Source organism: Carcharhinus amblyrhynchos, unplaced genomic scaffold, assembly GCF_965287045.1.
Source record: "Carcharhinus amblyrhynchos unplaced genomic scaffold, sCarAmb.v2.hapA scaffold_49, whole genome shotgun sequence".
In the NCBI taxonomy this organism is placed as follows: domain Eukaryota; kingdom Metazoa; phylum Chordata; class Chondrichthyes; order Carcharhiniformes; family Carcharhinidae; genus Carcharhinus; species Carcharhinus amblyrhynchos.
The window spans coordinates 1,550,186-1,566,036 of NW_027649790.1; the positions used below are offsets into that span (position 1 = coordinate 1,550,186).

The 15,851-nt window shown below is 44.1% G+C and overlaps 1 protein-coding gene across 1 annotated transcript in view; it reads left to right on the forward strand.

Moving 5' to 3' along the window:
* Positions 1 to 15,851, forward strand: part of LOC145337463 (uncharacterized) — a 93,308-nt gene that overhangs the window by 59,380 nt on the left and 18,077 nt on the right. Inside the window, exons 4-6 of the mRNA XM_080182244.1 lie at positions 6,310 to 6,354; positions 10,959 to 10,993; positions 14,100 to 14,150. Of these exons, the coding sequence (XP_080038370.1) occupies positions 6,310 to 6,354; positions 10,959 to 10,993; positions 14,100 to 14,150 (131 nt within the window). The remainder of the gene's footprint in view (positions 1 to 6,309; positions 6,355 to 10,958; positions 10,994 to 14,099; positions 14,151 to 15,851) is intronic.

Genomic DNA, 15,851 nt, shown 5'->3' on the forward strand with positions numbered 1-15,851 from the left:
TTCCATGATCATTGTGAGATTTCCAACCTTTCCTGAGATGTTCAAGCTGAGGGTGAAAGTGTGGGTACATCCCTTGCATCGAAGGCCAAAGGAAACTTCAATTGTGAAAAATTGTCTCCACTTTATTCCTCCTGGAATCTTGTAGCTATGAGTTTGTGATGGGCACCCCTGTCACACTGTGTCTCTGCAACAGCATCCTCATGTGGCTTGTCTGAATCTTTGCCTTTGTCGCAGCCATTCTCTTCCAATGTCCTCCTTTTCCGAGGAGACGTCTATATCCTTCAGTGTCTCCGTGAGCAAGACGTTCCCCCTTTGCAGCACAAGGCTGTGCAGAGTGCAGCAAATAAAAATGATGCAGGACCCTCTCTGTGGTGCATACTGGAGAGCCCTGCCTGGCCAGTCCAAACGTTAGAAGGAGGCCAATAGTTTGCAAAGTAAATGGTATTGGATACCCTCCAAGTCCTTGTGATGTGATCTACTCATGGAAAACGTGGGAAATGCTAGCCACCACAAACCTAAACAAGTGAAAGCGCCTGTGGTATTATCTTTAACACATCTCCATGTTCCAATTCTGTAGACCCTCGGTTATGCTAAAGGTCTGTGGATCTTCTCCTTGGCAGCATCTGGGACTTCTTGCTTCTCAAGGCAATGATCTGCCCCGAGCTGTCCCCATCAACAACAGCCCTTCTTTTCCTCATTCTAATCACAGGCAGTGCTACCTACAGCCTGCATTCTCCAATCCGTACATCTATAAACATACAATTGGGCAATCATTGTAATTCTCCTTGAATGCTCTCCCTCCATCTCCAAGCCAAGAATCCAACTCATGCCCTTAACCCGCCTTCATTCTATACATGGAATCCTCCTTAGACATGGCCTCATTCACAGTGAGGTCATCATTAGCTTCAATAAACCCCTTGTTTAGCCATTGTCTGTTCACCTCCAGTAGTCCAACAATAACTGCCAATACCCAATCCTGTATATCTGTCATGTCTATAAGCATGGTGCATTGTAAGTTGTGACCAGTACACTGGGAACACTGAGGTGTGCAATGCCCTTTTATCTTCTGTGCAGCAGACCTGGCCCTTGATTGTTTGATCCTCCTTCCTTTTCACGTGTCTTTGTGAGGATCAAGATATCCATGAAGACCAACTGCACTGCAATGCTAAATCTTGATTCTCACCTGAATGCACACCATTGGTATAGCAGCAAAGCTCATTAATTGTGCATTAAACCCAACACCGAACGAAGTCCTGTTCTTCACAGTTTGAGCAGGAAATAAACAGGATGTTCCTTCAACCTGCCCAGAATACAGGAAGGTGCCCATATTCCCAGAGACAAATCCTATATTGATTTTTTTTTAAAATTTCAAGCTTGTTTTTTAAACTGTGACACTGATGACTGCGTGTGAACGTGGTGCTCATCACTTTGGTAAATGTGACCAGTTTCCAACCTCCCCAGTCACCCATCAAGTTCCTCCCATCCTCCTACATATTCGCTGCCTCCTAACTCCCATTCCTTATGTAACAATCCAGCTTCCCCGTTGCCCTTGGCCCTATCACTGTACATATCTATATTCCTGTATCTTCCAATATTGATGCCCCCATGCCTGTTAGCGATCTGACCCCTCTCTTCACAAGGCAGCAGATACCCACATGATAACATGCTCAGCACGACTACTAGGTTTCAAACTCAAACCAGTGTGGTGTAAAGTGAAAGGTGGATAAATGTACCAACCTTGACAAGTGTGCAGTAATCCTTTTTGACTCGGGTGTTTACACAGTGAGATTAACGAAGAGGACAAGTGTCAGGTAAAGGTCCAACACAATTTTATTGAATATTTTATCAAGAAAAAGCAATATTTGATCTCTTCACAGAACTCTTCAGAAAACAGTAAACAGTCTCAAACCTACACCAGCTATCTTCTAACACGGACTTCTGAGGATTCGCTACACCCTATCCACGCCCCATCACTATATTTGAGCCGTTTGTCTGAAAGAACTGGTAATACCCGTTCAATAAGCCCGAGACAGGCTACTCCTCAGTCTTTGAGCGTTGGCTGGTGTCTCAAGGTCTGTGTCAATTTGGGCTTCCTCTCTCATCTAGGGCTGGTTCTGTTCTTTGGTTTGTTTCACTGGGGTGGTCTTCTGGGTCTGGTCAGTCTGGTGATGCTCGCCACGAGGTACAAAGAGCTAGAGATATTGTGCTGCTCGACTGCCAGTCAGAGGTCCTCTCTGGAGATGCTGTTGAAGAAGGTGCAAAAGCAGAGGGAGTTGGGTCTTCAGGTTGCTGTCTTCATGTCCTTCTCTGAGATTCTGGGTGATCTGTGTCACATTATACCTCTGCCCTCCACTGAGCTGGGTGCCACCAAGTCTGCGTAGCATTCTTCTTACAACAGAGGTTCACTGAGGGTGTTTTAAAACAATGTGGCCATTAACATCTGGCCAGGCACTTCCAGGCCTGTCTGGTTTTGATGGGAGGTTGATTCTCCATGGTTTTTGCTGCATGGAAACTGTCATGAATACTGTCTGTTCAAGCTCTGCAGTTTGCAAATTGCAGGGCTAGTTTTGAACTTGGTTTCCACATTGAGTTTTTAACCCATGCTGATGAAAAGATATCAATAGTTCTGTAACAATCCTGGGGGTCATGGGTCACCTGACCACAAGTGAATCGTGCATGCGTGACATCACACCACTGGGGGTGGAGCATCCCATGAGGCCGGAAGCTACAGCCATTAAATAATATTTAAATTAATATAAATCCATACAAATACGCTCGCTTTCCTGGGCCTGAATCTGATCATCTCACCAGCAGGGAAGATCTCAAACCAAGATCTCACTGGCACAAATCCTGTATTGGGCTTCTCGTCAGATTTAGCAGCCATTAAGGGATTTGCTTGTGTGGAAAACGGGCCCACTAAATCTCACCTATTGTCTGTGATCCTCACCACAAGCTCTTCCGCTTTCATTCATAGCAACTGATTTAAACTGAGAAAGATAGTTCACAACCTTTTGTGTTATTATTCACACAAGAGTTTTGTTTCTGGTCACTTACCCACACCACCATCAATATTGCCACCTCCATAACACTGCACAATCCAACTCTATCTCAGCTCATCTGCTGCTGTAGCTTTTATCCGTACCTTTGCTACCTCTAGATTGATCAGTTCAGTGCTCTCCTGGCTGCTTCCCCATTTTTCACTCTGCATCCAATATTCTGCTGCCTGTATTTTAACTTGCTCCAAATCTCATTGGCTCTCATTCTGTGCTTGCTGGCTTTCGCTGACTCCCCGTCTGACAATGCTTCCATTTCAAACACTACAGCCGGAATTCTCCCATCCTGCCCACCACTGGAATTTTACCGGGTGCGTTGCAGACAATGTGAAACCCCATTGACAGTCGGGTGGGAATTTCCAGCTTTTTGATCAGCGTGGCTGGAGAATTCCACCCCATGTCCTTGTTTTCCACATCCCTCCTGATCTCTCTAATCCTACAAGCCTAGATCTCTGGCCTCTTGGGCATTCCTGACTTTTAATCATTCCACATTTCCTGAACTGCCTGGTATCTAAGCTCTGGAAGTCTCTCTCTCTAAACCTTTCTGCTATAACGATGCTTCTTAACACCTAATTCTTTGATCAAGCTTTTGGTCATCTCTCCTAGTATCTTCTTTTATGGTTATGGACGGGATTTTACGGCTTTGCTCATCCTGAAACCATAAAATCCTGCTCCAAGTCAATGGACCTTCCCATTCTCCACCCCTCACCCCCTCCAATTCCTGTGGCGGGCAGTAAAATTCCGGTGTCAGTATCAATAAACACTTTTTAAGCACATTGGGATCTTTTAGAACCATAGGATCCCTACAGTGCAGACAGAGGTCATTTGGCCCATTGAGTGTGTACCAACTCTCCCAAAGAGTATCATATCCAGCACCTAACTCCATAGCCCTGTGCATTTACCATAGCTAACCCACCTAAACTACATGTGTTCGGACACTAATTTAGTCTGGCCAAATTACCATGGCTAACCCACCTAACCTGCACAACTTTGGATTGTGGGAGGAAACTGGGGCACCCAAGGAATCCACACAGACATGGAGAGAACATGCAAACTCCACACAGACACACAAGGCTGGAATCAAACCCGGATCTGGTGCTATGAGGCAGCAATGCGAATTTAATGTGGCACGGTGTCACAGTGATATGTTTGTATAAATGTAAGTTGCTTCCTATACTCGCATTGGCTAACCCCATAGCACCGGGGCCAAATATTTGTAGATTCCTGTGTATTTAAGTGTGTTTGAAGGTGCATCACAACAGGGTGATACAATTTCAGTACACTGCCATATAGGCTTGGGGCCAAGGGCTCTTCCACTCAGTTTTTAATCACTGCCACCATGCCCACAGTCATTTGTTTCTCACAGGAAGATGGATAATAAAAAAAACTCTCTCTTTTCTGCCCCAAACCCCAGCGTCTCTGTATTTTCCTACATCTCTTACCAGTGTTGGTGTGAAGCACAAGCTGTTCAGAGCTGGTCCTCGAGCTGATAAGAATAGTTTGAGCAGTAAAACCCAATCTCTAAGGAACATTGTTAGTAGGATCCAAGTTGCTCGGAAACTGAGATGCAGAACTTTTTTTTTAATTGACAGAGTTTATTAACTTGTTCAGTCTCTCAGTTCTCCTCCCACTCAGCCCAGTGCCCCAGCTATCCCCCATTTATTTGGAGCAGGATCTTGAGCTGGTGCTCAGCGTCCATGGGATCAGTGGAAGGGGCTCAATATCCAGCGAAAGCTGGAAATTGTGAATCTTGCCGGTGAGATCGCACCTGCTGATTTTTCTCTACCCCTTGCAAGCGATGCAATAAATGGATTTAAAAATTATTAATACACCCCCTGGCAGTATATTGATCACTCACCACATTATCACACCACATTGATGGGTTTACAGTCTAGATGTGAACCTGTTGTGGGAATCTGTCCAGGGGTATAAAGGTCAGTATAGCCCCCCTGGGGAAAAGGGGCATAGCCAGGCAGTGGTCTGGCCCTGCTCCCTAGCATTGTCATGTTGGGATAAGGGAATTGCAGGGGATGCTTCATGGGATGAGATGTTTGGTGCGGCGGTGGGGTGGTGGGGGGATGTTCTGATCAGAGCACACTTTTTAAACATAATGATCCGATCTCGGTGCAGCCAGATTTTGGTATATTTACATCCTACCCTCCCTGCATGTGAAACTTGCCCACTTGTCTTTTTTTGATAAGATCTGAAGAGTAAACCAACGTGTTTCAATGTGCCATTTTTCACACTGGAACCAACACTGCCAAATTCTGTTAAAACCGCCCTCAGTTTCTCAAATTAATAGCCATCACCCATTTCCCTTAACCTTAATAACGTTATTAACAAACCATAAACTAAGTGGTTGACAAGACATTAACAAACATAAGAACATGAAGCCATTCGGCTCCTCAAGCCTATTCTGCCATTCAGTCAGATCATGCTTGCTCTGTATCTAAACCACAACTCGCTATCTTGATCCTGCAACCTTTAATACCCTTTTCTAAAGAAGAGTTGATAAATCAGTTTTGAAATTATTCACTGACATGCCTCCGCATCATGTCTCAGCAGCTTTTTGGGAGAGTGTGTTCCACATTTCCACATCCTTGTGTGACGCAGTGCTTTCTGACCTTACCCCTGAACTCCTCTGTCAGAGAAAACAGTTCCTCTTAATTGTCTGAGTAATTGATCTCATTTGTATGTGCCTGGCAGTTGTAATGTTCATTTGAAATTACGGTGCTATGGTTTTTTTTTCTAGTGCTTCCTGAGTGTTTAAGCATCAATGTTGCAGTTGTAATTTCCTACTTTATGTGATGTCTTTTTTTCTCTGCAGTGGAACTTTGACTGACAGGTGAGATATGCAATGTTTAGTAACTAGTTTTATTGTGTTGTGCTTGGTCTGTTTGCGCTGTGTTGAAATCAGCATAGAGTCTCATAGTTCTGTTTTTGTTGACTAAATTATTAATTGGAAACCTACCTTGTGTGACAAAGTGTGAATGCAACAATTAAATGGACTTCTTAAATCAAAGGGAAGTTGAACTTCATATTTATCACAATAATGAACACTGAGTACCATCACACTATCCCTTACTATTGCAGATGCTTATAAACGGATCTTCAAGTCTTCTAGTTTGAGTGTGCATGTGTGGTTTGCGACCTGGTCACTTATTTTCTATATCTCACCACTAAGTTTGAACATTTTAATTCTCCACTATAAATAAACCTTATTTTACTGGTCCTTTTTTTTTAAAATATAAAACAGAGTCCTGAGAAGGAAGATGAGGATACACTTCAGGTTAGCAGCTCAGTAAGTTTAATTTTTTTTCCTGATGTTCTTTGTCAAACTTTTGGGATACATTTCTTCATCTGCACCCGAGCTACAAATACCTCCTGTAACATACTTCCCTGTCCGTCTGGCGAGAAATTGTGGCTCATTGCATAGTCTCATTCTTTCCTCTTCTGCCTTTACCAGCCTTTAAGCACAATCTATGGAACACCTTATTATGGGTTTTCGATTCATTGGGATAAATTTTGGCTGATTACAAGTAAAAGTCAGGAGAGGTGCTGGCAATATGCTGTCATGACTTTTAGAATTGCTCAAAATCTGTTGCATTGGGTCCTCCTTTCTAATCATTTCAACTGTGCCCGTGCCTGGCACAATGGCCTTTTCCCTGGGTTTCTCTGTGGCCTGTGGACGTGTGCATGTGCAGGTAGATTGAATTCCAATGGGATGACTCCCAAGTTCAATAATCTAATGCCACTCTCACAGCTGGTACAGGTATGCTTTTAAGCCTTGGAGCGGACCCTAAGTTGCAGAGCTAAGCTTTGAGGGTATCATACAAATCTGTTGCTACATTGATTTTGTTGGGAATTTACATAGAAACATAGAAAATAGGAACAGGAATTATCCATTCAGTCCTTTGAGCCATTCATTATGGTCTTGGGGACTGATCAGCCAACTCAGTATCCTGATCCTGCTTCCCCCACCCATATCTTTTGAACCCCATTTGCCCCAAGAACTATATCTAACTCTTTTTTGAAAATGTACAATGTTTTGGTGTCAACTACTTCCCTTGGTGGCAAATTCCACAGGTTCACCCACTCTGGGTGAAGAAATTTCCCCTCATCTCAGACTTAAAATGTTTACCCCATATCCTTAGACTATGACCTTTGATTCTGGACATCCCCACCATCAGGAACATAAGAACATAAGAAATAGGAGCAGGAGTAGGCCATCTAGCCCTTCGAGCCTGCCCCGCCATTCAATAAGATCATGGCTGATCTGTCGTGGCTCAGTTCCACATTCCCGCCCTCTCCCCATAACCCTTAATCCCCTCTCTTATCAAAAACCCATCAACCCGCGTCTTAAAAATATTTAGCGAGGCAGCCTCCACCACTTCAACGGGCAGAGAATTCCAGAGATTCACCACCCTTTGAGTGAAGAAGTTCCTCCTCAACTCCGTTCTAAACCGCCCCCCCTTTATCTTGAGGCTGTGGCCCCTAGTCCTACTGTCCTTTCTGAGCGGGAAGAGTCTCTCCACCTCTATCCTATCCATCCCATTCATCATCTTATATGCCTCAATGAGATCTCCCCTCATTCTTCTAAACTCTAACGAGTACAAGCCGAGTTTATTCAGCCTCTCCTCATAGCTCAACCCCCTCAACTCCGGTATCAGCCTAGTAAACCTCCTCTGCACTCCCTCCAAGGCCAAAATATCCTTGCGTAAGTGCGGCGACCAAAACTGCACACAGTACTCCAGCTGCAGCCTCACCAATGCCCTATACAGCTGCAGCAAGACCTCCCTACTTTTATATTCAATCCCCCTCGCTATAAAGGCCAGCATCCCATTCGCCTTCCTGACCACCTGCTGCACCTGCAGGCTGGGTTTTTGCAACTCATGCACAAGGACCCCAAGGTCCCTCTGCACCGTCACCTGCTGCAGTTTTTCGCTACATAAGTAATAGTCCTTCCTACCATTATTGCTACCAAAGTGGACCACCTCGCACTTGCCAACATTGAATTCCATTTGCCAGTTCCTGGCCCATTCGCCCAGCCTACCTAGATCCTTCTGCAGACTCTCCACACCCTCCGCGCAATTTGCCGTTCCACCAATCTTTGTGTCATCAGCAAATTTCGACACCATACACTCGGTTCCCTCCTCCAGATCATCTATATAAATGGTAAATAGCTGAGGCCCCAGCACTGACCCCTGGGGCACTCCACTAGTCACCAACCACCAATCCGAATAGCACCCATTAACCCCCACTCTTTGTCTCCTATTTGACAACCAATCCTCTATCCACGCTAACACCCTACCCCCAACTCCATGCCCCCTGACCTTCTGCAATAACCTCTTGTGAGGCATCTTGTCAAACGCCTTCTGAAAATCAAATAGAACTCCGATATATTTGTCAGACACGACTTCCCCTAAACGAAACCGTGCTGCGTCTGCTCTATCAAGCAATTCCCCTCAAGATGCCTCGCTATTTCCTCCTTGATGACGGATTCTAACATTTTACCTACAACAGACGTTAAACTAACCGGCCTATAATTCCCCGCCTTTTGCCTGCCACCCTTCTTAAACAACGGCGTAACATTAGCCGTTTTCCAATCTTCCGGCACTTCCCTGGAATCCAGCGACGTCTGGAAAATAACCACCAAGGCATCCACTATCACCTCCACCATTTCTTTCAGAACCCTCAGATGCATTCCATCCGGTCCTGGCGACTTGTCCACAATCAGTCCCTCCAGTCTGTCGAGCACTGCCTCTCTAGTAACAATAATGTCATTCAGGCCCTCCAGTCCTACCACCTTTCCATCGCTAACACCCGGCAAATTATTCGCGTCCTCCTCCGTGAAGACCGAAACAAAAAAGTTATTCAAGGCCTCAGCCATTTCCCCATCCCCTACCACTAAGTCCCCCCCTCTCATCCTCTAAGGGTCCAACGTTCACCCTAGCCAGCCTCTTCCTTTTTATATATTTATAAAAACTCTTGCTATCCTTTTTTATATTAAGCGCTAGCCCAGCTTCATAGTTTCTCCTACCCTTCTTTATCAACTTCTTTGTCAATCTTTGTTGACATTTAAACCTCTCCCAATCCTCTTCTCGCCCACTATTAGCTACTCTAAATGCCTCCACTTTTAATTTAACACTTTCCTTCACCTCCTTCGTTATCCACGGCTTATTACCTCTCCTCCTACGGTCCTTTTTAACCATCGGAATAAATTTCTGCTGAGCACCAAGAAAGATCTCCTTAAAGATCCTCCACTGCTCCTCAGCAGACCTACCTTCCAACGCGCTCCCCCAGTCAACATTCGCCAATTCTTCTCTCATCCTACCGTATTCCCCCCGTTCAAACAAAGGACGCGTGTCCGGGAACCCACTTTCTCCTCCTCCATCTGCACCAGAAACTCCACCATACAATGATCACTCTCCCCAAGAGGATCCTTTACCACAAGGTCCCTAATTCTTCCCGCCTCATTACATAACACCAGATCCAAGATAGCTCACTCCCTCGTCGGCTCCAACACACACTGTTCAAGGAAACTATCCCGGCAGCATTCCAAGAACTCCTCCTCGAGCCCACCGCGTCCAACATGGGTCGACCAATCAATATGTAGATTGAAATCCCCCATAATTACCGCCGTTCCATTCCTGCACACCGCACTTATTTGCGTGTTAACAGCCCGCCCCACCTCCAGATCATTATTCGGGGGCCTATAGACGACACCCACCAGTGTCTTCCTCCCTTTGCTGTTCCTAATCTCCACCCACAATGATTCCACTTTCTGCTCTTTGGTTCCTATATCATCCCTTGCTACCACCCAGATGCTATCCTTAATCAGCAGAGCTACGCTCCCCCCTTTTCCCTCCCGCCTATCCTTCCTAAACACTTGATACCCCTGGACATTCAGCTCCCAGTCCCTGTCACCTTGCAGCCACATCTCTGTAATGGCCACCAGATCATATCCATTTGTGCTGATCTGCATCCTTCCTGCATCTACCCTGATTAGTCATGTTAGAATTTTGAGATTTCTATGGTTCCTATGAAAGCTCCACTCATTCTTCTAAACTCAATGACTCAATTTCTCCTCATGCTAGCCCAGGAATCAATCCAGTAAACCTCTATATAACAAGAACATGCTTCGTCAGATAAGAAAACCAAAACTGCACACAATATTCCAAGTGTGGCCTCACCAAAGCCCTGTATAATTGCAGCAAAACATCCCTGCTCCTGTACTCAAATCCACTTGTTATGAAGGCCAACATAGCACTTGCCTTCTTTACTGTCAGCTGCACCTGCATGCTTACCTTAAGTAACTGGTGTACGAGGATATCCAGGTCTCATTGCACATTCCCCTTTCTTAATCTACAGCCTTTCATCTGTCTTCCTAGTTTAGCTACTAAATTGGATAACCTCACATTTATCCCCATAATACTGCATCAGCTGTGCATTTGCCCACTCATTTATCTTGTCTAAATCACACTGACGCATCTCTGCATCCTCCTCACAGCTCACCCTCCCACTCAGCATTGTGTCATCTGCAAATTTGGAGATAATACATTTAGTTCCCTCATCTAAATCATTATCATATATTGTGAATAGCTGTTGTCTTAGCACCGATCCCTGCAGTACCCCGTTGGGTACTGCCTAGCATTTGGAAAATGACCTGTTTATTTCTATTCTTTGTTTTGTTAGTCAACCAGTTTTCTATCCATCTGAATACACTACTCCCAATCCCATGCATTTTAATTTTACATGCTAAGCTCTTATGTAGACCTTGTCGAAAGCCTCCTGAAAGTCCAAATAAACCACATCCGCTGGCCCCCACCACATCAAGTCTACTAGTCACATCCTCAAAGAATTTCTGACTTGCAAAATCATTTTTTTTAATATTTTGTTCCACAGGAAAGTTCCTCAGATGAAGAAGAGGCTCAGGCAAGGTAACAGATAATTCATATATTTGACAAACTTTTTCACCCTTTGATTTATTTATTTTTTTCAGTTGTGCTGGGGAGGAATATGCTATTCCATATATTTTTATTCTTTCCTGCATGCCACTGGTGGTGCTGTGCATGGACATGTACACTGTAAGTAAACACAAATGTGAACTACATCCTCTGGTTTCTTGCCCTTCATTTCCTCCATGGCTCTGCTCAAAACCACAGACACAATCAGTCTCCTTAGCCAGCCATTGCTAACCTCTTACCCACGACTTGGTCATCAATAGCAGAAAGGTCCCGGAGACCAGAAGATCAGGAGCCTAGCTTTATAATTGTGGGAACCCCAACTGTTCCCAAGATATTCTCAAATCTGTAACCCTATTGACAGCATAAAGCAGTAAATACAATGATGGAATGCTTATGGCAATGCTATCTACTGAATTGTACATTGATTTCTTTCCTTCATTTAATCTCATGTTTGCTCCCAGGCTGATGCAACATACTTCTGGATTAGACAATCAGTAAAATGGATAAGGGAAAGTAAAAGTGATTTGCATTTCTATCTCTTTCAGCCTCTTGTTCATATTGTTTGGTTCGCATTCTCTAATTTTCTCTCTTGCGTGTTCTCGTTCTCACTCTTTGTTTCCTCTTGTCTTCTCCCTCTCACACCCCCTTCTCTGATCTTCTCCTTCTCGTGCTCTCGTTCCTTCTCGTGTTCTCCTCTCATGTTCTCATTCTCTTTTGTGTTCTCACACTTTTGTTGCTTTGTGTCCTCCCCTTTTAATGTCCTCTCTTTCTCTCCTGTTCTCCCTCTTGTTCTCCCGCTCTCTCATTTTGTGTTCTCATTCTCATTCCCTCTCTCTCTCGCTCTTGTTCTCCCTCTCTCTCCCATGTTCTTATTCTTTTGCTCTCTCTTGTTTGCGCTCTATTTGTGCCCTGTCCTCTGATCCACAAACGGGTTGACTCCATTTGGTGGATATTTGGCAAAGGTAGCTCTGAAAATTCCTGCGGGAAATTTAGATGTTTCGTTTCACATGAACTGTGTGTCTAAGAGTGCTGGAGGATCAGTATATTTTGCTACTATGGTGTCTGGCTGCAACAAAATGCTAGAGGAAGACCTGGAATACCCTTTGTAAAAGAAGAGTTACATCTTCATCCATGTAGGGCAGAACAGTGGACTGCTGTCTTACAGCACCAGAAACTCGGGTTCGATTCCCGGCTTGGATCACTGTGCGGAGTTTGCACAATCTCTCCAGTGTCTGCGTGGGTTTCCTCTGGGTGCTCCGGCTTTCTCTCTCGGTCTGAAAGATGTGCTGGTTAGATGCACTGGCCATGCTAAATTCTCGCTCGGTTTACCCGAACAGGCGCCGGAGTGTGGTGACTAGCGGAATTTTCACAATAACTTCATTAACGTAAGCCTACTTGTGACACTAATAAATAAACTTTAAAGACTTTATATGGCAGGAAAGAGGGAGATATTGGATAGATGATGGAAGTTGAAGAGAGGTCAGATAGTTCATTCCTGCATGAAAACAGCAAGCATTAGAAATACTCAGTTGGTCTTGCTGCATTTGTGGATAGAGTAATGCAGTTCGTGTCTTCAGCCTGTTTTTGTATTCTGCCAAGGAGCAAGATGGGAGTTAGTAGAAAGATCTGTAATAAGATCGGAGCATCATCCAAATCTTAGATTTATAAAGAGTTTGCAGCTGTTGAGGAATGATATCTAATAGAAAATCAAGCAATGGATACTTTCATTTGAAATCAGAGGAGATAATGAGGCAAGGTAGAATTCTGTTCAGGAAGGCAAACTGGAGAAGTAACCTCAGACAGATGACAGGTGCTGGCAGAAGAGAGAATGCAATGTCAAACAACAACATAGATTCATGTAGCACCTTTAACATAAAATGCCCCAATGCGTTTCACAGGAGCACTATAAAACAAAACTATCATACCAGGCCACACAAGCAAATATTAGGTCATAGGTTGGTCCAACCTGGAGGTTTTAAGCAGTATTGTCAAAAGAGGGAAGCAAGGTAGAGAGAAGCTGAGCTTGGAACCTAGGGCAATTGAAGGCATGTCATCAACACTTGAGGATAAATGGATTCTTCAGGGGTCAGGATTCGAGGAATACAGATATCTTGGAGGTTGAGGTGCTGGAAGGGTTAGGAAGGTCATGAAAGAATTTGAAATGAGAAATTTAAAAACAAGACATTCCTTGGCCAGGAATTGATGTAGTTCAATGAGCACAGGGAGTGATAGGTGAACAAGACTTAGGACAGCAGAGTTTTGAATTACCTCTTGTTTGCAAAGGATAGATAGAATGGGGGAGACCAGATAGGAATGTGTTGGAATAGTTAAAATTGAACAGGTCTGTGACCAGCCTAGTTACAATGACTAGTGATCACATTCAAATCCCGTATGATCTCCCAAATTGTGCTGTGAAGAGGAAATAAGATTTCAAAAAGAAGAGCAATTGTTTCACATTTCTGGGCCAAGCAATGGTGTAGGGGTATTGCTACTGGACTAGTAATCCAGAGAGTCAGGGTAATGCTCTGGGGACCCAGGTTCAAATCCCACCACAGCAGATGGTGGAATTTGAGTTTGATTTTTTAAAAAATCTGGAATTAAAAAATTAATGATGACCATAAAACTATTGTTGACTGTCAGAAAAACCCGTCTGGCTCACAGATGCTCTTTGAGGCAGGAAAGCTGCTGTCCTTATCTGGCCTACATGAAACTCCAGATCTGCATCAATGTGGTTGACTCTTAAATGCCCCCTGTAATGACCTCATCCCAATTAGGGCTGAGTCCAGCCAGTGATGCCTGCATGCCGTATAAATTAACTTCAAGGAGAGCTAACATGTAAGGACGGCTGCGGCTGGTTACATGAAATACTCATGGGAACAGCACGTGGAAACTATCAGAGTGGACAATGTGGGCTTTTTCAGACTTCATTACTTTTGATAAGGATGTCAATTGTGGGAAGAAATGAAATGGTTTCAGGATGGGGATCTAGACACAGCTAAGTTATCTTTTGCATCAAATGTATCACTGACTCACAGTTCTTTGATTTAGATACTGTGATATCCTTTCCATTGTTTTTCAGCAGTTGCATTCATCAAGAAACTGTCTGTGGCAACTCAGCAATGCAAACTGAGTAAGTATTGGACTCACTTGCCTCTTTATTCCCATATAATCCCAAGATGATTCTACGTGTGGGAAGCACTTCAATGAACCCTCTTCAATATTTTGCCCAGAATATAAAAATGAGTGAAGAATGACTAAAAGTAGATTGAAAAATTACAATGGGTGGCACAGTGATTAGCATTGCTCCTTCACAGTGCCAGGGACCCAGGTTCAATTCCTGGCTTGGGTCACTGTGTGCGGAATTTACATGTTCTCCGCGTGTTTGCGTGGATTTCCTCCGGGTGCTCCGGTTTCCTCTCTCAGCTCAAAAGACATGCTAGTGAAGTGCATTGGCCATGCAAAATTCCCCCTCAGTGTACCCAAACAGGTGGCAGAGTGTGGCAACTAGGGGATTTTCACAGTAATTTTTTTGCAGTGTTAATGTAAGCCTTACTTGTGACACTAATGAATAAACTTCAACTTTAAAACTTTAAAAAGTGTAGGATAGCCAGCCAGAATCATTTAAACAGAAAGTTAAGCATTCTTACGAGTATTTAAAAAGGAGAAGAGTAATTATGGTGAGCATTAGTCCTCCAAGAGAGGGTGGAGAATTAATAATAGGAAATAAGGAAGTGGAGGAAACACTGAACCAACATTTTGTATCTGGCTTCATTGTAGAAACTACAAATAACATCACAGAAATAATTGTAAATCAATTACAGGGTGGCATGGTGGCACAATGGTTAGCACTGCTATCTCACAGCCCAAGTTTGATTCCCGGCTTGGGTGACCGTGTGGAGATTGCACATTCTCCCTGTGTCTACGTGGGTTTACTCCGGGTGCTCTGGTTTCCTCCCACAGACCAAAAATGTGTGGGTCAGGTTAATTGGCTGTGCTAAAATTGCTGCTTTGTGTTAGGAGGATTAGTAGGGTAAATATTTGGGATTGGGCCTGGGTGGGATTGTTGCTAGTGCAGGCTGAATGGGCTGAATGCACTGTAGGGATTCTATGATTCTAATCAATGATTCTAAGAGGTGAAAGGGAAGGAAGAACAATTAAAATCACTAAGGGTACTGAGAAAATTATTCAAACTAAAGGCTGACAGGTTCCAGGGCCTGATGGACTTTTTCATAGGATCTTAGAAGTGGCTAGATTCCCTAGATTCTGCAAAAGTCTCAACTGATTGGAAAACTGCGAATTTAAGAAAGAATGGAGACAAAGCAGGAAAGCGTTACTAATCAAAGGAAGAGATCATAGTCTGGGGGAAACATATTAACACGGATAGAGGATTGGTTAACCAATAGAAAACAGAGTAGGGATAAATGGGTCGTTCTGGGGTTAGCAACATGTAACTCACCAAGTGTCACAAAGATCAGTGCAAGGGCCTCAACAATTTACAATCTATAATCAATAATTTGGACAAAGGGGCTGGATGTTAGGTTGCGAAACTTGCTGATGCCACACAGATAGGAGATGAACGTGTTGTGAAGAGAACATAATGGGTGGGATTTTCTCAAAGAAATTCCAAGTGTGATAACAGTGAGGAAATGGGAGTCTTCCGCGCTGGTCTTTTCGACAAGCTTCGCACTACAATCTTCCAATCATTTTTTTTGGACAGCTGGGAGTTTTGCGGCAGTCTGGAGGAGGGGGGGAAGGAGGGAACTATGCATGCCGCTGAATCCAGCTTCAGAATGCACGGGCACCATTCCACAGGACACTCCAATCTACCAAT